Here is a 23,821-nt window from a genome sequence, read left to right as displayed (position 1 = left end):
GCAGAACACAACAACCATAGGTATATGAAATCAGTACTTCTGTGATTCTATTTTTAATTAAAATAAGTCATTAATTAATTTCAGATTTGGGCTCCCCCCATTTAAAAAAAAGTCAAATTCCATTTTCAGACATAATGTAAAGACTTTTTTTGTTACTTTACAAGCAGAGGTTAGGCCTATGGAGTTCTTTTTTCCTGACTATTTGTGACAAATTCTTGTGATAGCGAGGAGCTCAAACATATGCTGACAGCAAACCATTTAACTGGAGACTGGACAGCAGGAAAGAAACTCGGGCTGGGGTTAATAAAAATAAATGGAAATGATGGCCACAAGAATCCCAGTTTTGGCCTCAGGGTCACTGATTTAGAAATATAGCCTCTAGGCAAAACGAACTAGTAATTGTTATGCTTAAATACTCTAAAATGTGGCGTACTCAATGTATGAAAAACAAAAACCAGACTGACAGCATGTTATCATCCAGATGTTCATGTCCCAGGAGGCTTTGAGACTGGTACTCAGAGCTATTTTGCCACACTGGCTGAGAGGTGTTTGCTGTTGCCAACATTTTACAGACCCTGCATTTTTGATTGGTTAGATATTACCCATGAAAACTAAAAAACTGCTAAGTTATACAGAACTATTTTGATGGCTTGTGATACTTTAAAGAACAAAAGACTTGACATTTCTTGAAGCCAGACAATGTCCTGAGTATTTATTGAATGAATATTTGCATTTGACAATAGTTACGGGACAGAGCTGTTATTTTTGGTGTATTTCAGTAGCTGAGTTTAAGAACTTTATGAAAATGTTAAAGCCCTATTAACAAAATATATGCATAGATTTTAAAAGTGTTACTATGTTTCATTATTTTAGGCCATGATCTGGTGAAAGACCCGAGTGAGTGGGTGGAGGCGTGTGTGTGCAATCCTTGAGCTTGCTCAAATGCCACTTGAGGCAATGCAGTGGTAGAGAGGTCTGCATGCATGGACCCAACCGCAGTACTGGGTCCTTAGACTGTAAGTTCCTTGCGTAAAGAATCTGTCATAATTTGTCTGTAAATGGTGCAATATATAATACATAGTTAAAACAAGAGATTTAAAAATCAGTTGCTCCATCATTTACTTGTCACTTAGAACAGTAGGAAATTAAAAGTCTGTAAAGAGAATATGACAAAACCAACAGTCACATTGTATAGCTTGCGAATATAGTCCAGCACTATATAGTTCAATTAGCTCACCAGTATTTTGCATAGCTCTTCCTTTGTGGTTCTACCATGGTGACATCCCTCCGCCCGACATAGTGAGGAATAGTGGAGTTACGCAAAAAAGCAGTAAGTTCTGGGGTATCCTGTGGAATAGCAAACTGGAAAAAGAAAGATAGTGAACTGTAATGATATACCATACAGTTAGGTATGTTGCCTTCTCGGGGAACTTGAACTTTATACTGACTTTAAAAAAAAAAATTAATAGCACTGCCATGAGACTAGATACCACTTTCTTCAACTAGCAGTTTGATTTGTAATAGCACAACAGGATGGTGTCCAGCAATATGCATTGCACTAGATCATTTCTTTTTCCAATCCTCATTCTTTACTGGAGCCAATTTCATTGCTGTACTTGTTTTTGTTAGACTCTTTGGCCCAGATTCTGATCTCTGTTGCAGTGTAAATTCAGTCACTCCCACTGAAGTCTAGTCATTAATAGAGATCAGAATCTGGCTCTAGGAATTTAATGGTTTTACCAACATCCAAAAAGACCTGCATTCTACTATCCTCATCTTTGGTGGTTGTTTCTGGAGGATTAATTATTATAACAAAAATTCTCCAACTTAGTAAAAATTCCAACTGATTTGTTTTTAAACTTTGAGTGAATATTCGCAAACAGAAAATTTAAGAGACAGAAATCTCAGAGCTAAAGTCTATTTTTATTGTTGGTAGTTTTGTCTTTAGATGATATAGAAGACATTCAGCTTCTTCCTTTGTCTTTCCTGAAGCCTCCAGAGAAACATAAGGGATCCTAATTTTTCAGGAAGGAGAGGTAAATTCTCTAATTTAGCACAGTTTTATCAAGTCAAACTGCAGCAAAATATATGATGAAGTTTGTGATCTGACCTCAAAGGAATTCACGTAAATACATCCAAAACAATTCCTTAAGGGCCTCAGATTAAAGGAATTTAGAGGCTGGTATGCATTTAAACTCTGAAGCACAAAACCTGCATTTATTTTAAAACAAATTCCTAAAAGAAGTATTTGCAATTATCTGAATTTTTTTTTAGTATAAAAGGTATAAAATAAATACACACACAATCCCTTCCATAAACTATTCCTGTATAGTACTATATTTCTACGATTTGTCTGATTTAATGTATGAGGGTCAGAACAATTTACTTCTTAACATCCCACACAGTGGAAGAATAGTATAATTAACTGCTGAAAAAGTCATTAATCAGAAGTGAAATTCTTTTACTTAAATTAATTTTTTTCCTCTGCAATACGGAAATATTTAAGCAGATAGTAAATCTCTCTCTCTCTCTCTCTCTCTCTCTCAGTGAGGAAACACATGGGTGTTACTTATTTCCAAGATTCTCTCATCAGTACATGTAGGGCCCCTTAATGATGACAAATTAAATGAATACACTGTAATGAACTTTGAAACTTATCTTTGGAAGAAGACATCAATATATGATCACAGATTATATATAAAGGGTGAATTGGTAAAATACCAGATAAAAAAATTGTGAATATTTCACAAAGTATAGGGTTTTGGCAACAGGGACCTTCAGTTATTGCAAAAACCTAAAGCTAGTCTCTATGATTCAGCTGAAAACTTGTTCTTAATCTCGAGTACACATACTTTACATTAAATACATGTATTCTATTCACTAGAAGAGTTAGTGACCAGTTTGGTAGCTGGAATCCCAATCAAAGGATTCCAAAGTTGGATAGGTCATGAATAGAGCTGCTTGGGAAATTTTTGATGAAGTGTTTTTTTGTCTAAAAATACAAATTTTTCAAAACCAAACCGTTTTCCGGAATGTGCCAGTTTCAATGACATTTTAGTCAGGATGTTTTTTTACCCCCAGCACCCATGCTCAAAGACAAAATACACTGAACAGATTACCAGGCTACATATATAAAAAATGAGTAATGTAGTGTATGTTCTATATAGGATTAAAAGTCCTTGGATGGTCCAGCTCTCCTTATTCCAGAGTCCTACAACCCACCCTTCCACATGTTTAAGAAATGTATCCACAACACTACATTTCTCAAAACCTCCAGCAATTCCCTCGTCACATCAGGAAGCAATTCTCAGGTAGCAAGATTCTCTCCAGAGTGAAAAGTCTTCTGGATTTTTGCAGCGCCAGTTGACCACAACCTGTTCTCTGTGGGGAGATGCTGTGCAACAACTCCAGCTCCAAAAGCTGGCAGTACTGGCATGGGACGGACATGGTGAGGCTAAACCCTGATTCAGTGCATCTCTACTGCAGCCTCAGTTTGTATGGCCTTCTCTGGAGATAAAAGCTGCGCTAGACAGGCAGAACCACCTGGGAAGGATAGATGTGGAGGCAGCTCCTGTTCTACCTTGGGAGCTGAATTTCTCCAGTGGCACAAGGGGCCAGATTAATACAAAGAGATAAAATTGTATTCTCCCAGAGTGGGGGAGGGGGTGTGAGTTTGGCCCTTTATTTCTAAAGCTTTCCATGCACTTGCTCCTGTCTATCTCATGGACCACACCTTTCTCTAAGCCATTTGATGCTCCCTAAATTTGTTTAGTTTTGGCTTTCATGGCCCTTCCACACACCTCCTCTCTGCAGTTCCTGGCATCTGCAGAAAACTTTCTATACCTCTTTACCTCCTCAGCTCTTCATCTCTCATGTCAAACCTCAGCTTGAAAACATAGCTTTCCTCCTTCTCTTTCCATGCAACACCCTGTTGTGATTTGTTATTTAACTCCATGGAGCGTTTTGGAGCGTGACTGTATATAAGATGTTGCACAAAAGAAAATTGTTTATAGTTGCAGACATCTACGTGCTCCACTGATGTGTTTGCATGCCTAGAGCCCCTCAAAAATAAATGTCATTTGCCTGCCAGAATCCACTGTTCACGTAGAATCCTCACTATAAAAAGGGAATCTGAAAAAGCCCATTAACAGCTATCCATCTCAACTGCTGGGAAAAATTAAAGGTTTCTGAGAATGGGATCCATGGAATGGCTGGAATTTAATGGTCACATTCTGCACGAGACCAGTGCCATCAAGGTCACATTTGGAAGGTGAATTTGCCGCATGGGAGGGGAATACATATTTGGGCTGAAATAACTGTCAGATAAAGGGAGGAGGGAAAGTAATATCATTCTAAAGATTTTCCCTACACAAAAAAAGCCTCAGAATAGAAAATCCCACCTCTTCTCCACTGTGCCTCCCCCGCCCCCCCCCCAAGAGCATACAAAAACATTGATGGATTCAATCTGCCCTTTTGGAGAAAAAGCATAAGAAAAACATTTGTACAAGACAAGATCAATTCAGCACAGTGAAGAGGTTTGCTGGAAGGTATGCATGAAACTTAAAAGTCCAAAGCATTTAGGCTGGAAATTGCTCATAGACTTTAGGGTCAGAAGGGACCAATATGATTATCTAGTCTGACCTCCTGCACAAAGCAGGCCACAGAATCCTACCCATCCACTTCTATACAAACCCCTAACCTATGTCTGAGTTATTGAAGTCCTCAAATTGTGGTTGAAGACCTCAAGCTGCAGAGAATCCACCAGCAAGTGACCCATGCCCCACGCTGCAGAGGAAGGCGAAAAACCTCCAAGGCCTCTGCCAATCTGCCCCGGAGGAAATTCCTTCCTGACCCCAGATATGGCGATCAGCTAAACTCTGAGCATGTGGGCAAGACTCACCAGCCAGCACTCAGGAAAGAATTCCTCTGCAGTAATTCAGATCCCATCCCATCCAACATCCCATCACAGACCACTGGGCATACTTATCTGCTGATAATCAAAAGATCAATTGCCAAAATAAGCTATCCCATCATACCATCCCTTCCATAAACTTATCAAGCTTAGTCTTAAAGCTAGATATGTCTTCTGCCCCCACTACACCCTTCCAAGGAGCCTACAGGAATTAGGTGTCCAATCCCATTAATTCCAGTGGAAATTAGACATCTAATGTCCTTCAGTGAAGTCTCAGCCTTAGTCAACATACAGTCTATCCTGGAAACTGAAGCTTTTCCCCCACGAGCATCTGTTCCTGTTTGTTGTAAGCAGTAATATATGATGCTAGTATTTATTTAACACTATTTATTTGAAACAAATTAATGCATCAGCAGTTATCATTCTGTTTATGATGCTTTTGTAAAGTTAAAATATAGAAGGGCCTATTTTAAATGTATGCTATAATATGCTGAGCATCTAAACCCTTATTTAGTCTGGTTACTCACTGTGATGCTTCCATTGCCATGATCAAATTCCACACAAAACAGAGATATGACATCACAACCCTCATTACCAGCCAGTGTCATTTATGTAACAGATGTAGCCATTATCAAAGACAGGAATGATGAAAAGAAAATAGAATGTGAAAAATAGTAATTTTCTGTTTATGTTAAAAATAAAAATAAAAATGTCCACTACAGCCCCGAAGCATGCTTTTTCCTATGAGTTCCTCTCTCACCTGACTATAATGCTCCCAGTTCAGCCTTCTTAGATCAAATTTATAATTGAGAAGTCTTGTTGAACACAGCGGCTGTGTGGGAAGAAAGATATGGAATTTCTCTTTGTATGTTAGCTGCCTGCTCTCACCAGTGGTTTTTTCAGCTGCTGAACTTCAAAGGAAAATGGAGCATTTCTCCTTTATCCTGATCTCTAGAACTAGGAAAAAAAAATTGTCTGAAACTTTTTGGAGGAAGTGGGGTAGGTAAAAAGTGCAGATTCACCAAACACCAACACCAAAACATTCTGCAAATTCATGTTGGTTTCACTGAATAATCCTGTTGACAAACAGGCAACAAGAAATATTCAGAAAAGAAACACTTGCAAATGTTGAAACGAAAACAACCTGTTTCGATTTTTCTGTTCAAAATAACTTCCTTCAAATAAAAACAGTTTTAAAATGCTCTAAACTGAACCCAAAATATTTAGTTCAAACCAAAACTGAAATGTTTGGGTTGAACAAATCTTGATTTTTTGGAATTCTTAGCAAACCTAAAAATTTGTTGTTAGTACCATTTTAACATCACTTTCAAGAGTAGCTGTTTAAGCTGGTTCTGGAATACACAGCAGCACTAGCCAGACTGAAGCTGAAATGTACCAGTGAAAAAGTAGTCCTTGTCTACACTGAGGATTTCAACCCCCAGTGGCCGGCTATCAACATAGCTGCCCTTGTGTAGGGCATAGATTAGACTCTGAAATCCCTGTTTATACAGATCTGTAATAGATTTTGCATGTGGTCCTCTGTTTTCTCCCACAACTTACTCTCTACTGGCTACACACAAGAAGTGTTTACCCCAAGAAGTATCTGGAATCAGTAATGTTTAATAAATTAGCTATCTTGTTTCTCATGGCAAAATATGTAGAACTGGAGCGTTCTGCTAAATTTCCTGACTTTTAACCAAACCCAGCTCCTTTTTGGGGGATCTGCCATAACAAATGTGTATCTTAAAATACACCGTCTAGACAATGACAGATCAGTGCTTTGTGGAAAGGTTGCTACGAGGCTTTACATACATAGGTTTATCTCATACTCCAAAATCTGCATAGCTGCTATGAACAGAGAATCAGATCTATAGAAAGGAAATAATTTCAATGCATGACAGAATAGAAAACCAGTTGGTCCCTTTTTTGTGCCTGGGTCATTGAAATAATTTGAGAAGCATTTCATTGTAAAAATGACTAACGAGAGACAAGTGAAAGGTTATACTGATAAGTGCATCATACTGCTGACAAAGCAAAAGCTTCCACAAAGTATAAAATAATAATATATTGTATCTTTCATCAGGCATTCATACCTAGTACCTACCATTAGTGTGTTACATTCCATTCAGCATTGCACTCAGCAATTAATTTTATAGCACAGTCAGAAACAATGGATTTTTGTTGAAATATTAAAAACCACGAGTACATAAAAGCAGCTATAAAAAGAAACTCAATGTGACTACATGGAGATAGAGTTTATCATTTTAGGTAATCTGGGGATTCACATACTATACAATTTAAAGTACACGAATATACAATGTAAAAAAAAAATCTCCATACATGCCAGCTAAAAACAAACCATTAGATTTGAAATATAAATAACAGAGCAGGCAATTTATTAAAAAAATGACAAGCAACTGTGGTGTAAATAGTAGTGAAAAAAAAATCACTAGGGCCTGATAAGAAAATAGTGCTGTCATAAACAGGTAGTTAAGGGTTAATGTCTCTTTTACCTGTAAAGGGTTAACAAGCTCAGTGAACCTGGCTGACACCTGACTAAAGAACCAATCGAGAGACAAATACTTTCAAATCTGGGTGGAGGGAAGTCTTTTTTTTGTGCTGTTTTTCTTTGTTCTCTGTTCTCTCTTGGGATTAAGAGAAGCCAGTCATGTAACCAGATTTCTCCAAGTCTTACTGAAACAGACTCTCAGGTTCCAGATAGTAAGTAATAGATAGAAAGCGGATTCAATTTGTTTGTTTCTTTATTTGCAAATGTGTATTTTGCTGGAAGGATTTTACCTCTTTTTGCTGTAACTTGTATTTTATGCTAGGGGGAGGGAGTCCCTCTAGTCTATATAGCTGAAGACTCTGTAAACATTTTTCCATCTTGATTTTACAGAGATAATTTTTACTTTTTTCTTTCATTAATTAAAAGTATTCTTTTAAGAACCTGATTGATTTTTTTTATTCTTGTGTGAGACCCCAGGGAACAGGGTCTAGACTCACCAGGGATTGGTGGGGGGAAAGGAGAAAAGGGGAGGGAAAGGTTAATTTCTCTCTGTGTTAGGTTCACTGTCTCTCTCTCAGGGAGAGTCTGAGAGGGGGAGAGAAGGGGGGGGAAGGTGAATTTCCTCTCTGTTTTAAGATTCAAGGAGTTTGAATCACAGTGATCTCCCAGTGTAACCTGGGGGAGGGGGAAATCTGGGAGGAAGAAAGGAGGGGGAATGGTTTATTTCCCTTTGTTTTGAGGACCCAGGGGATTTGGGTCTTGGGTTCCCCCGGAAAGGTTCTGGGGGACAAAGAGTGTACTCAAACACTATATTTTGGGTTCGTGGCAGCATGATAAGATCTAAGCTAGGAATTAAGCTTAGAAGGGAATAAGCAGGTCCCCACTTTCTGGACGCTAAAGTTCCAAGTGGGAAAGAAACCCTGACAAGTGTATTTAAAAGTGAATGGACCAAATTCTAAGGTTTTTACTCAGGGAAATTTGAGTTGGCTTCCATGGAAGTGTGGGTGAAGACTTGGTTAAAAACTTGATGCCAGATTATTATGGTTGACTGCTGAGTATGAGTGCAAGATGTGTCTCTGTTGTGCAAGAAGCCTTCCCCAGGGGCCATTTGTGCCCCGTACAGGGGCTGGTTAGTATTAGTATTTCACTAGTGTCTAGGAATCCCAGCCCTAAGACCCCATTGTGCTAGGTGCTGTACAAAGACTGAATAGGAAGGATGATGCCTGCCCCAAAATGCTTACAATCTAAACTTCCAGTTCTTTTGCTCACCTGAGCACAAGAACTTCATGAGACTAGCAGTGTTAGCCACGTCAAAGGAGGCTGGAAGGAGGGGGAGTAATAAAGTCACTCTGTCTCCACCAGCCATTGAGGGAAAGCATTCCAGAGCCCTTTAAAAGGGTGTGGCAGAGCTGCCACTATTGTCAGTCTTTGCCTGTCCATCAGGCAGCTCTGGGATGTTGTGCCTTGCACCTTAAAGTCACCTTTCAGTGAGGACCCTCAGGTTTTATCTCAGAGTTGCCCCCTGTATTTATAATACACCAATAATTCTGAATAAATTGGCAAGTATTATGAGATGTATAGCAAGTTATTTATTTATACTGTTCCAATAATTGCAAACTGCAGTAAAGTCATACCCGATATATGTATTAGAAATCTTGTTTAAGAAAATCATGTACATAATATTTAGTTTGTGTATGAAATTGTTTAAGTCTAAGAAATGGACAGAAAGCTTCTTCAAATTACTTGACGATGTTGAGCAACCTTACTAAGGAAATAAATGTTATAACAAGTATAGTACAATACCGAATCATTATTCTGTAGATTTTTATTTCAGGAACTCAATTGTTTTTTTCAAACTTTAATCATTAATGATGCGCAACTTTGAGTCTTTTTTCTGCCAAATGATTCCAGCATTTGGAAGTAGAAGGGGAAGAATAAAAGATGGGAGAATTTTCATTTCTAGAGAAGAAACATTTGATTATCTTGTACAATACTAGTGAACTTATTTATGTGATGTTAAAACTTAGCACTGCTATAGCACCTTCCATTGGAGGATATCAGAACACTTTATTAAGCATAAAGAGAAATTTGTTAATCCTCAGCACTCCTAAATCAGAATTATCCCTATTTTTCAGATAATGTGACTGAGGCACAAACTTGTCTTTTCACGGTCAACACCAGGAAGAATATAGACAAGAATTCTCAGCCAACTGCTGACCAGCATCTGGGGCATCATATTCCCAAAATCATAGTGTAGTTTTTGATCACAAACAAACATGATATTTTCTGTTCAACAATTGCAGAAAACTAAAAGTGTCCATGATATAATCTTATCAATCTGACAAAAATGTCTTGAACTATGAATGCACATAGCTGAGAATGTACCTGGATACCGAGGTAAGTTTACTAGCATTACAAGAAAACTCTGCTAGCACGTTTAATGTACAGATGGAATGAAATCCTACTCATTGTCATTTAGCAGAACAAAAAAGGTTATGTGTAAATTGCAGGTAGGATAGTTTATGTATATTTTTTAAGAAGCTGCAGTAAGAATGCGTGTGCTAGGCACCATTCTCTGAGCATTTTGCCCGAATGTTTTCTGACTTTCTGATTTACCCTTTATCTGCTTTTTCCTCTTTTTAGATTGTAAGCTTTTGGGGGGCTACTGTACATTTCTGTGTGACTTGCCAATTTGAGTTGCTATTGTAATATAAATTATAGTAATACTTAACCAATGAAGTCACACTTGTCTAAAGCCAATATAAGTATAATCAGAGTCAGATGTTAGTCTCTACAAAGTAGTCTTATTTCTATGTCTGCAATCAATAATAATCTGAATTAATTTAGAGAAGGAAAGTGTGCAACTAGTAATCTTGACTAGTTACCCAGACATTTTCCAGCTGATCATTTAATTTGATGTAATTATGCTGAGTTATCATGCGTACACTTTTAGCATTAGATTAGGATGCAGCAAAAATGCCAAAGACTTCTCAAACCAAAGAAAAATTGCACGACGATAGAGTCTTCAGTCCAAAAAACTAAATGCGGTAGGGTGCTAATACTTTTCCACAGTTAACATTTTCATAAACTTGTGAAATTATGAACTTGACCCACAAAAGTCAGAATACTTGCATGTTATGAGATTTACCCAGAGTTTTGTCAGAAAGTGCAATGTGCATTAGATAACAAACCAGTTTTCATTATGTATTAACCAGTTGTGTGTAGACATAGGTCAAACTGAGGCGCCTTGATATATGTGAGCATCTGCAAGTATCTCCCTAATATTGAGCTCTTGGGAGCTGGCATTTGCAAACTAATGGCATAAGAATTTACAGGGTCTCATGAGAGCTCCAAAATCCTGCACTGTCTATTTACAGCTGTAATAAAATTGCCCCTCAAAAACAGAGAGAGCAAAGTTCCCCTTCGTAAAATCATCTTGTGTCTAATTGTTGGGGCTCCAACCTTGCAACTAAAACCAGAGTCTCTTGATAAAAAATAGGATAGAGATTTAACACACATCACGGTACAAAGCTTATCAGATTCTATACATTCTAAATAGCGACATTTTCAAAGATAGGAAAATTATCTGGGTGACACTGTGAACAGCTGAATGAAACCTTCTTCTCAGTTTGGTGTGGCAGTCAAAAAAGAGCAAACAAAATGTAGACAAGGCTAAAAAACAGTGGCAAGTATCCTACCTCTATTTGGAATATATTGATAGCAGAGCTTGTTTGACATTGCAATGGGCCATGTGTCTGAATATGAAGAATGTAAAGAAGAGACTCCTCTCGACTGGATGCAGGCCATCCAACATGGAGTAATGTTTCATTGATGGCACTTGGTCCAGTATTATACAGCTGTCAAATAAATAACAAAACCCATCAATGTAGAACTTTCCAAGGCCAGGAACAACAACAACATCCATTTAGACCTTACAACACTTTTCAGCCACAGATCTCAACAAGCCTTACAAAAGAGGTAAACATCATTATTCTCATTTTATAGGTGGGGAATCTGAAGCACAGGGAGGGGAAGTGACTTGCTCAGGGTCAGCCAGTAGGGCACTGGCAGATGTGGGAATTACACGCAGGTTTCCTACGTCCCGGTCAATATTCAAGTGCTTAGTGGCTTTCTCACTTATATTTTTATCTCTGATGCTAAGGTCTGCAATTGCCTACAAAGTGGGGATGAAAAGATTCTGTCCTCATTTACAACAATAAAGCTATGGGAAATTTATAGCTGTTGCATCAGTGTCAGAACTTAACCTCCTTTGAGGGAGCAGCAATAGCTGTTTCATAGTGAAGGCTCAAGCTACTGCCTCATTTTTAAAAATCCAGTTTTCAAACCTCTTCAAGCCAGCTTTCCACAAAATCTTCCTGAAATCGCAGGGGTCACAGCACATCCCAGAGAAGAGATTTTCTGGGAAGTTTGGTTAAAAAAAAAACAGAAAAGAAATGATGCACCCAGAACCTTCTAAATTATTATTTTCACATGAGCATATACTTTCGCAAATGTATGAGGGCAATTTTAAGTTTGAGTAGGTGGCGTAAATTGGGTATGAGTGTAAGAGTGGAATAGGCTGGATGCTTTGCTGTTCATTCTGAGACATTTTAGACTTCTTTTTGTGAAGAAAGTGCACTGTTTGTTTCTGGGCTTTAACTGGAACCCAGTGACACATATTTTCAACCTTACTTCTTTTTCAGTGAAGTTTTGTTTGTGACTAAACCATAGGGGATTCCTTACTCAATGGGACTACACATATGCTGAAAGTTACATACATGTTTAAGTGCACTGCTGCATCAGAGCCCAAGTGAGGTAACATGAAGATCCTTATTATAAGTTGTAGAAACATGTTAAGCTGTAAAATTAGAATATAACACTTTATTTTGTTCATAGGTTGATATCTCTGATTAATTTAACTTCAGTAATCGGCTTGCAAATTTTAACAATATAATTTTGTTTAAGTTTAGTGGTTTCTTCTCTGTTTCAAGTTGCCTATCCTTTCCTGACTACTGGCTTGTGAATTGTAACCATATGTGAAGCACTTTGTTTCACCCTCTTGCAGAAGATCATTTATCAAATTCAAAACATGGTCTGTATTCAGTCTAGTTCATTCAAAGTACTTGTTTTGAACATGAACCCCCAGCCCCTTTCTATTTAATCAGTGTATCTCCAAAAGAAAAAACACATGATGGAAAGATATACTCTTCAAAATATTAATACACAAAGCCTCCTTGTGTATACTTGTGAAGTTTTTTGTTGTTGTTTTGGAAGCTACACATCTTTCACTCAGAGAGCAGAGAACATGTTGTTGCATTTAAGTTGCTGTGATTTTTGGAGTTATATGTTTAAAGGCAACATATTTTATCATTTTCATAGTTCTCATAGGACCACCTCAAAAACCCATTGAAGTCAATGGAAAAACTCAGCGTTCACTTTGATGTGCTTCCACAGCTTCTTGGTTAGTATTTAGTAAACACCAAAAGTGTTTAGGATTCCTTAATGACCAAGGAGTAAATCCTGTCCTGGCATAAACTGGTGCCTCTCTCACTAAACCACAGGAGTTGGACCTGGTTACTACTCCAGGACTGAATTTGGACCAACGCCTACAGTAACAATATCTGCATTAAGACTTGTATCAGCTCCAGTGGAGCAGAAACAGACCTATTAGAAGCTAAATGATTTCAAATTATACCTCATATATGTGTTCTACTAAAGGGCCGACATCCTCTTCTTTGGTGGGCTCATCTTTAGGCTCCCAGTTGTGAAGTGGCAAAACAATTTGTGGAGGACGAGACACACTGTAATGAATAAAAAGGCTTAATATGTCACTTGCAGATTCATCTGCTATGTTATCATCAGATATACTATCTTTAAAAAAGATAAGACTACTTTATCCAGATGAAACTACAAATACATTTTAGATAGGCTGAATGATCACTAGAGTTTATGCTAGGTGAATGGGACAACGCTTCCAAAAAGTGCAGTAGACTCTTTAATAACCACTAATGGTCAGTATCTCAGACTTACATCTCATCTGAAGGATGGCATCCTCCAGCAACATGTTGCTCCCTACCATTAGAGGACTGATTCTCTGTTGACTTGGAGGGAAGAGTGCTATCTGTCTAGGTATTTATAGCATACTCCTCACTCTGGTATTTGAACGCATCACACAATGCTAAAAACCCAGACTAGTGCTCTACATAAAAACTTCAGGCTTTTCTTCTCATACTTATCCAGAGTATCCAGAGTCTAGAACTTTACATTCTACTTCCTTTTCAAAGCCAATTTTATCTATTTTAGGTACTTATTTGGCCTCCCTTCTTGTAGTATCTGAGTGCTTCACAATCTTTCATGTATTTATCCTTGCAACACCCTTCTGAGGTAAGGAAGTTCTATTATTCCCATTTTAAGATGTGCAACTTGTCTAGGGTCACAAAAAGTCTGTTGTGCAGCAAGGAATTGTACCCAGTGCACCTCATCCCTGGTTAGTATCCTAAACACTGGATCGTCTTTCTTTTTTTGGTTCAAAGACAGTAACATTCATAGCCATTATCCAAAATGTTAGAGCATCATACAATCAGTAAACAAGGGTTAAGAGAAAAAGACATAGTACATAATAAAACTAAGCACCTGGATCAGATGCTTTTCTACCTTCTTTGCATCTCCATCCCAAAGTAAATTAGAACTTCACAACTTTTTTCTAGACTCCTATTTTATTTTCCTCCCTACTGTCTCAGAAAGGGCTGAGTAGGGTTAATTCTTTTAAAATTCCTATCTAAATCACAAATACTATTTCCTGCAGCACCTGCAAGTTCCATGGAGGCCTCCCATCCAATCACTAACTTTAACCCAGTTTAGCCTATGAGATCTTAAACTTTCACAGCTCAAGATTCTCTTCTAGCCCATTACGTGAGTTCTGGTCAGTACATCCTGCAATGTACATCCAACAATACTGCCTGCAACAGACATAGGTTTGTGTAAAAGTAATAAATAATCAAACTAAATATTACCCGTTCATTTGTATTTGACCTGTGACCTCAATCATCATGATAATTCGTTTACTCTTATTTCACCATTCTTTGGATGTTTCTCTTAGGTAATATTTCATATTTTGATGGAAAAATGCTTTTAATATCACCATATTTAATTTAAAATGTTAATTTACACAGTCCTGTCTACTATAAAACACTGAATTTTTAAAAATTTGGTATGAGACTGCATATTTAAATGAAAGTCACCAAATTTATACTGCTATCACTTTATTTCTGTAACACTTTCTTATGACAAAGATATCACATATTTTACTTTTTATTAAAGCTATAGAAGTCACACACAATAATGTACCATTCCATTACCAGGTCAGTTGGCCCTGCATAAAAAACCAGTAAAGGAAGGGTACATTTCAGATCAAACTAGACATAGTAATATTTCAATTTTCCTTATGCTTTCAAAATGCATTTATCTTTCTTAAAAAGAACCAATTGCCTTGTCACAGTCATAGCCTGTTAGTAAAGGTACCATTTTATAAATACAAACAGTGGTCTGAATAAAAATGATAATCTGAGTACTTGTCTGGGGGTAAAAAGTACAATTTTGCATAATAAGTTTCTGCCAGGAGTTTATAAAGCATTTTTTGTTAGTTGGGGTGGTACTCCTCCTCCTCCAAAAAAAATCCATCTGTTAAGATATACACTGGTTGCTATTCAGAGCAGTGGTTCAAAGTAAGTTTGGTTGTTTCTTGTTCTGTAAACTAATGGAATTTCACAGGATTATTTAACCATTGCATTTCCTGCACTATGAATAGGCAAGGTCTCATAGGACCATAAATAACTGATTGATGAGAATGTGATATGCTTTCAAGTGAAAGGAAAGGCATGTAATGTGCTAGCTTTTATTTTTGGTGATATGCCACCTAGGTTGTGATTTGCCACAAGTTACTAATGACATGCTACAACAGAAGTACCATTGTACGAAATGCCTATCACTTCACCACCAAGTATTCCAAATGCCATGAAATGCTACCAACACATCTTACATTTTGTAAAACTAAATTCCTTTTTGTTCTGTTCCTTTACTATTTCAAAACCAGTTAAAGGATATTGTATCTATCACCGGTGAAACAACATTCATAGCTCAGCAGGAAATCTTTGCAACGACTGCAGAACCCAGGGTGTGCAGTAATCTAATCCTTGTTAAGAAACTTCTGCCTGCCACAAGTCTTCCCATACTAACTGACTTCCTTCCTATGATGTTGTCTGCCAGAGACTTGGCTACGAACAAGTGGAAATCACACAAATAGTCACTGAGACATAGATATCTTAAAGAAAAAATGGTTTATAGAGACTGAAACAAAAGGTGATTGGGAAGACTACACAGAGGGAGGAGAAAGTGGAGATTGAGGATGCAGAAAAAATGACAAACAGCATTATCAAATCCAACAGGAAGCATAACAAGGGATAGTTCAATAATTTATTAAAACAAATAAAGAATTATTTGATGAAGATATCTTCCCTACCTCAGATGTGGCAGAATAAGTCACACATATATTCAGCAAATAATATGATGGATTTTGTCAAACTTCCTTAATAAAATATTCAATTATTTCTCTCCCCACTCCCCTGAGAGTTGGGGTGGTTAGCTTCTCTGAGGTTCAGTTCCTTAATTAGGAAAATCTCTCAGGCAAAGACCATGTGATTGTTTCTTCACACATCCACCATTTTATGGCAAATACCAAAAGCAAAGGGATTAACAAGCACATAAAGTGGAGAATGTGCTGACTACAAGTCATTTAATAAAACAATTCTCTTGTTTTCAGCACCCTGGGCAGCTACCCAGGTCACCTGTCCTTAAGGCCTATTTCTGGGTAAGTTCTCCAATATTTGGAGTTGGTTTTCCAAATGCCCAGGCCCAGCTGTTTATTGTTTACATAGATTTTCATCAAAAGACATGCATACTGTAGTGTAGAAAAGGCATTACAACAGAGAGACAAGTAAGAGCCCACAGAACAGTAATCTGTGGATGCACTATGCAACCACCTGCATGTTAGAGTCATCACTGAAAAACAGGGGGCACTTTAATAGGGAAGATCTCTGCCCTCAAAATAGCAATGTTTTCAACCAGCTCTGTTGCTAGTTTATATCTTTATTTTGTCCCTGGTTCAGATAAGCCTTTCAGCACATGCTCAGTCCCACTTGCTTGCTTGGCTGCCACTGAACCAACACCAGCACTTCTGGGACATCAGGCCCCAAAGGCCATGCTGCACCCAAATGGCCCTTCTCCACCAAGTCCAGCATATTCCTGGAGGCACCGATTCCTCTATGAGCACAGGCACTAACCATCACCAGTTGCAGCAGGGGTGGGAAGAATGTCTCCAGAATCTGCAGCCCCGGGATTTTAGGGCTATGATTACTGTACATTTCACTCTAATTGGTTCACTCATTCTCTCTAACCTCTTACTGTTCCTTGAAGTCATCACCTACTCTTGACAACCCCCACCTCTCTCTCTCTCTCTCTCTCACAGAGTGCACTTTGCTTTCTTCTCCTTACTGCATCCTCAATCTCCACTTTCTCCTCCATCTATGTAGTCTTCTCAATCATCTTTTGTTTCAGTCTCTATAAACCCTCTCCCATAACACCATCTTGCCGAAAATATCACCTCTTTCTCTCCAACTTCCTTCCTCTCTACTACCTCTGACTATCACAGAAAATAAGGCAAACTCACTTTAACACTGCTTTACAAAAAACGTAACCTTTAACAGAAGACCACATGTTCTTTGGTTTGCACCTCATGTTCCTTTCAATTACCCCTTTCTTTTAGGCTTCTTTATGCAGTTAGCTGGGAAGCACTTAGACTGTTGATAAATTGCATAGTCAATTGCTTAACCACACTTTGGTTAAGTATGAAATACATTCAGGAGACTAAATAACCAATGTCAGTTAGGTTTATTGCTACAATTCAATAGTAGTACAGGAAGAAAAGTTCAATACGATACTAGTTTTTGGGAAGCAGTCTCATGCAGTGTTGTTAAATTCACCTTACACAGAACGTTTGCTCCCAAAGAAACACATTTCAGCTAGGAGTATTTACGGGATGATTTTACAAGTTATAAGACTTTTTACATGTTACTAAAATCCAATCCATCAGTTCATCTTTGTTCCATAAATTGTTGTTCTGTACCTTTCCTCATCTTTGTTTTGGAAACTAACATGTGTGTGAAGGTACCTCCTCAGCTTGTTCCAGGGTAAAATGTTAACGTATTTTGCCTTACACAAGTTTCTTATTTTCTAATGCCAAAGATTACTTCAGTTTAGCAAAGTCTTATGGGATACTTAGCATAAGTGAACAGAATTATAAAACCATAGCTGTTTGCAGTGCCTTCCACCAACACAAGTTCATCTGATTAAAGATATTACCTCACTTGCCTTTTCTCTCTCAGAATTATACAAGACAAAGGCCAATTCAGGCAATATAAGTACTAGACATAATATGTGTCACATTGATATTGTGTGCTTAATGCATATTAATATATGTGGTATCAATAATACATATTCATAATGTGATTTATATAATTTTAATCCCAGTATATATTGGTCACAGAGATACTATGGTAAAGGGCTACAGAAAACTCTGAGACAGATCTTAAATTGTTTGTTCTTTGGACCAGAGACCATGTCTTCTCTATGATCTGTGAGGTGCCTGGGACGCTTTTGTGTGCTAGACACAAACCGTAATAGAGTACTTGCATTTTATGTATTGGGTCTAGTTTAGATATCAGCAACAGCATACTACTGTCCAAGCAATAATTAATGTTGTCCATACAAAATCATTAACACTGTTCAGGACCAAAGTGGAAAGCTCTCTAGATTAACTATGTGTTTTGAATATTTATCACAAGTGCCTTTTGCTTCTTGCCTTTTTCAGTTTCCAAATATATGTCAGGATATAAAACTGTAGTAATTACCAGTCTGGATCACACCAAAGGCCCCATCTAGCCTACTATCCCACATCTGGTTCAGAGGAAAATGTAAGAACCCCGCAGCAGGCAGATGTTTGATAATCTCCCTTGCCGCCTCATTTAGGTTTCATCCTGATAGTTTATGTCCTGTAACAAAAGGTTTAATACCCCTTCCAAATTTCTTGTTGTCATTTATTATGATAATTCCAGACTCCATAATTGAACCTGCAGTTTTTATGTGCACACACAACAGAATATACTTCAAATGACAGGACCTAAAGCTCCCATCCTGCAAAGCTTCTGTGTGTGATAATCCACTGAAATCAGCGAGAGTTCTGCACTTGAAAGAGCTTGCAAGATCGGGCTATAAATAATATACAGTCATATAAAGATTCATTTTAAAGCTGTGCATTGAAATACTGAAGTGCTTACCCTATGATCTGCACTTGAGCCACAGCACTGATGTTGATTTGAAGGTTAACCAAGTTGCTGGTGGGATTAACCTTATTAGAACTAGAATAGATTTGCACACAGGTTAGTTAGGTTTCAAGTATAAAATTAGAAAAGCAATCATTTAATACTCATGTTGACGCTTTAGAATTCAGTTTAATGCCAGTGTCCACCATCAACTAATTAGAAAAGGTAGTATTGGAAATGTTATATCACTGACTTTAGAACCTACAAAAATTAATAATCATATTACATGCAAGGATGCATACACATGGATATAAATATATCAATGTATTGTATGTCTTATTATATATACATATATGGGGTGTATTTCAAAGAACAAAAATTAATTTGTTTCTGTTGAGTGTTATGCCATTCTTATTTCATTTCCTACTGTATACAGTGGAACCCCAATTTTATGAACTGTCTTATGAACAACCACTTATGTGAATCATTTTTCTGCCGCCCAAATCATCTTTCTGCAGCTGAACATGACTTCAATCCTTTAGCCAACATCCAAGCAGATGGACAGGGTTTGAACATATTGAGAGATTTGGTTGTAAAGAAGAGATGGAATTCTTTCAAAGAAAAATCAGACATGCTTTATTTTTTTATTACTGTTTGTTATGTACACTGTCACTGAATGAATAATAAATTATCTTATGAACTACACCTATTGTAATTATGAGATATTCAATTTTATGAAAGTTTCGACCATATGAACTCCTCAGTCCCCAATTAGTTAATAAAATAGGGGTTCTACTATAATAATTGATCTCATCACATGTTTTAATAATGCAATGAAATCACGCTTCTTTTAGAAAATCTTGTGATCTGGTTATGACACAAAAGAATAATTACTTAGAGAATTTGTTTAGCTTGGTTATAAGACCATGTAAACTATCTGGTCTGATTTTGCATCTGTCTGTGCAAGGGAATCCCAGTAAAATCAAGAACAATTTTGTGCATGAAAACATGGCAAGACTAACTAACAAGCTGTCCTCTGTTACTGTTTGGCTTTTAAGACTCTCCAAACTTGTGAGTGTGAAGAACAATAAGATTAAACAAAAAATCCCTCAGGGAAAAACTATCATGGAAATGAACTACATTTTTCCTCAGTTTTTCTATTCCAGATCTCACCCAGCAATAAAAATGAATCCCCAGATATAAGGCGTGATTATCTCACTTTTCTATAAACAAATATGTAGGCCTTATCATCCGACAAATCCTCCCTAGTGCATGGAGTCCTTTTCACTTCACTATGACTGATCATAAGATTAGGGGACTATCCATGTGAGGAAGGATTTGTGGGATCAAGATCATATGCAATATAAATATTTAGAGATTTCAAACTCATTTTCACTATGAGACTAATGTTAGTGAGGTTTTGAGCATTTCCAAACAAGCCTAGAGGGCCCCTTTCCAACAGAGTTTGAGCCTCTTTTGCTGTCATAGTTTACCATTATCGCATCTGGTAGCATCAGTTAAATGGAAACATTTTGAACAGGCCAGAATTCTCATTACTAACTACTGAGAAGTATTAGGGTAATTCTGTTTTGATTCAGGGCTTCTGGGTCCCAATTGCTAAATTAGAGGCAACTTTAATTTGTTTCTAAACTGGTGCATTCCCTTTTCAAAATATCCGTTTAGGGTTTGATTTAGTCTTGCACTGTCACTTCCTTGCAGCCACGGAAAGCAGCTTGGGGACTGCAGTTAAAGTTAAATTTTAATTTATTTGTCAATACAAAGGCGATTATAACATTAATTTGTTAGGATAAAATGCACTCCATTTCCTCTAATTTCCATAGAGTTCATATGCTCAGACTACGCAGAATCATATTATGGTCAAATATTTGGGGCACTTGTATGTTTTCTTTGAGGTTCATGATATTTTCTCATTATGCGAGTATTTTAAATAAAGAAGTCTATGTACCGATATGCACTGCACACCTCTCTGTACAGATATCTAAGGAAATTATTTGTGCCTAACAAAATTCGTATTAAAAAAGGAACTACATTTGACAGACAATACTAGTTCCCTGGCCTCTTCTCATAAGCAAAGCTTCCCTTGTTGCTCTGAGTGAATTACCATTACACGTTTGGCATGCTGAAATATTTATTTTTTGCATATTATTTTGGAGCAAATTAATTATTGATTTCCTATGGAAAAACTACTCATACTGAGACACATATCCAAGCCAAACAAGTTTTACGCTTACTCTTCTTTTCCTGTTAGGTCATTTACTTTTCCTTCACTGTGGTTTCCTGTTTCTTTGTTTTTTTTATGATTGTTTTATCCTTTCGTTAAGGATGTAGAAATACTACTTAAAATTTAGAACACACATAAACTTGACTGCTCCTCTGGTGCATTTACAGTACAGCAAGATGATAAAATAATGATTTTTTTTTAGACAGAATGGGGGGAGCTGTGCAGCATTTTAATCCAAATGTTTGGAAACAGAACTTTCCTACCTAATATTTCTAAACTGTTTCTTCTCCTGTAACTGAATGCATCACGTCCGTTAATGGAATATAAGCAGTCTGGATTCCCTAAGAATTCAGATTGGCTTGGAGTAGAGCTTCTCAGATTTTAAGCATCAGAACCTCTATCTAGCCATATGAAGGAGGAGAGTGGTCAGAACCCCCCACCTCATATGATAACCCATGTTTTTCACTGATGTTAGGATTCTGTGAGTCATGGGTAGGCATCTTATTTTTAAATTTAAATATAGCCATCACATCTCACCTGACTGACATATATACTGAAACTAAATTTCCATTTGGCTCATATACCAAATGATTATACAAATTCCCGAGTATCTTTCACTGTATGTACATGGCATGCACCTTTTTTTTCCTTCGCCCCCTTCCCCGAGTGTGATTCACACCTGGTTTCTACCCTGGTCTCGGCCAGCATAATGCAAAGCTCAGTGCCCTAGCAAAGCCAAGTCTGATGGGTGGAAGGGATGAATGTTATCATGGGGCATATGCCCATGATGCCTCCTCTGCTAGGCAGCTTACAGCCAACTAGTGCAACTAATTGCATGAGGTGCTGAATGAATAGGACTATGACCAAGGCCGTCAGGTGATGCACTGATCTAGCACACTTCCTGGGCATTCTCTATCAGTGGGGCAACCAGGAAGCATCACCCTCAAGTTAAAACTGTCCTTGTTCCCAGGAAGGACCACTGAGGGAGGGCTGGAGCATGAAACACCCCTTTGTGTTCTCTGGAGAAAAGTAAGCCCTGCATGTGCCTTTCTTCCTTTTCCCTGTTTAGGTGTTTATCTGTGTGTCCTTCCTGCTGTGAGGAACATTTTGAAATGATGATTTAAACATTTAAATATCTCCATTATTTATTGTAGTGTACATAATAAAGACGCTCATTAAAGGCCAGAGTCTGGCAATTAAGTCAACAAGGGTAGGACAAGGAGATACTCAGGGAGAACTCTGGCTGGTGATTTCATGATTACAGATGCAGTAGGAGATCTGCCAGCCTTTGAAAAATTGTAGTGTATGTGCTTTTGCCACTGTTCCTAATCAACTCTATTTCCATATTGGGGGGCAGGGAAGGATGTGATGGCATGTTGTGGCCTGAAGCACTGCCCAGCAGAGGGACATCTGTTATTAGCGGTTCAGTCACATTGTGGCTACAGCTAGTAGAAAAACTCTGCCTTCTCTCTCTTTCCCCGTCCCCCCATTTCATATGGTTCAAGTTAGAGCCTGTTTTCCTTTTTTCCAATTTTTAAAAATTGTAACTTCTCATAACTCTTATCAAAATGGTTATTGAGAGAGCTGGTCGGAGACTGGAATTTCTGTTACATGGGAAATTCCAAAGTTCTAAAAAATTCTTATTCCAAATTGGAATAAAAATCTGAAATCTCAAAATTTTCTGCAAATCAAAAATTATGACTTTTGTTTTATTTGAGAGCACTGAATCATTTTGTTTTGAATTTTATATTAAAAACATATAATATTTAAAAAATGAATGTAAGTCTAACCTAAATAAATCAAAATGCTAGTCTAAGCTAGATATTTTACTTTATCAGAATGATAGTGAGAAGTGAAGTGAGAAAGCTGAAATGAATAATTTTGACTTTTCCCCTTAAATTTAATCAAGATTTACATGTTTCTGAAAAATGTTTTGCTTTTGATGGAAAACTGTCAACATTTCTGACTAGCTCTAGTTACCAAGATTTTTATTTTCCAATTTTCTGTAAACGATTATTTTTATAATTTCAATTACAAAAAATAATAATATCAACAATAAATTTAATGAAAAATGAAAATTTAGAAAAGTAAAGTTTTTTCATAATAATTTTATTGGAAAAAGGCCTTTTTTAAATTAAAACATTTTATTGGAAAAAAATCAGACCACCTCCAATTGTGGATGGTCTATTTTCTTAGACAGGAATAAGGGTAAGCCAGTCTTTTTTTATTTTTTTCTTCCCCATTAGGATGTCTTTCTGAAGCTTGAAAGGATCAGATTTTATCATTCAGCACAAACACAAACCGATGAAGAAATATTTCCATCAATAGTAATCAAAATGTTGTTTGGCAATGAAAATGTTGCTTGAGAACTCATTAGAGTTTGATTTAAAAACATTTACTTTGTCAAGATCACATGTCAAAATATGTAATTGTGTTTTAATGGTTATACAGCTTCAACTTTTAAATTTCATAATCTACTGTCATTAAATAATTATTGTCGACCGCTCCTACAGTCTGATGTCCCCATAATTTCTCACAACTGTGAAAATTTTAAAATATAAACAAATTGGAAGAAACACTTACAAATAAACTTCAATATTATACAATCAAAATGTTATATCTACACATTTTGATTGGATAAAATATATAAAATTGATTTCTGCTGTGCCTAATTATGTGTTTCAAGCAATTCTGAAGAGGAATATCAAGTTTAAATTCCATAAAGTTGGCACCCATGGAACCACTGACCACAACCAGAAGAAATGAATTTTGACAAATGAAAA

At 37.1% G+C, this 23,821-nt stretch overlaps 1 protein-coding gene across 1 annotated transcript in view; it reads right to left on the bottom strand.

Annotated features, from left to right (window-relative positions):
• ITGA8 (integrin subunit alpha 8) overlaps positions 1-23,821 on the bottom strand; it is a 161,236-nt gene that overhangs the window by 14,728 nt on the left and 122,687 nt on the right. The window contains exons 23-26 of the mRNA XM_030550460.1: positions 18,812-18,892; positions 13,117-13,222; positions 11,120-11,278; positions 1,238-1,362 (exon numbers count right to left, since the gene is read on the bottom strand). Of these exons, the coding sequence (XP_030406320.1) occupies positions 1,238-1,362; positions 11,120-11,278; positions 13,117-13,222; positions 18,812-18,892 (471 nt within the window). The remainder of the gene's footprint in view (positions 1-1,237; positions 1,363-11,119; positions 11,279-13,116; positions 13,223-18,811; positions 18,893-23,821) is intronic.

This window comes from Gopherus evgoodei, chromosome 2, assembly GCF_007399415.2.
Source record: "Gopherus evgoodei ecotype Sinaloan lineage chromosome 2, rGopEvg1_v1.p, whole genome shotgun sequence".
NCBI lineage: Eukaryota > Metazoa > Chordata > Testudines > Testudinidae > Gopherus > Gopherus evgoodei.
This window is presented reverse-complemented; position numbering and strand designations above follow the sequence as displayed.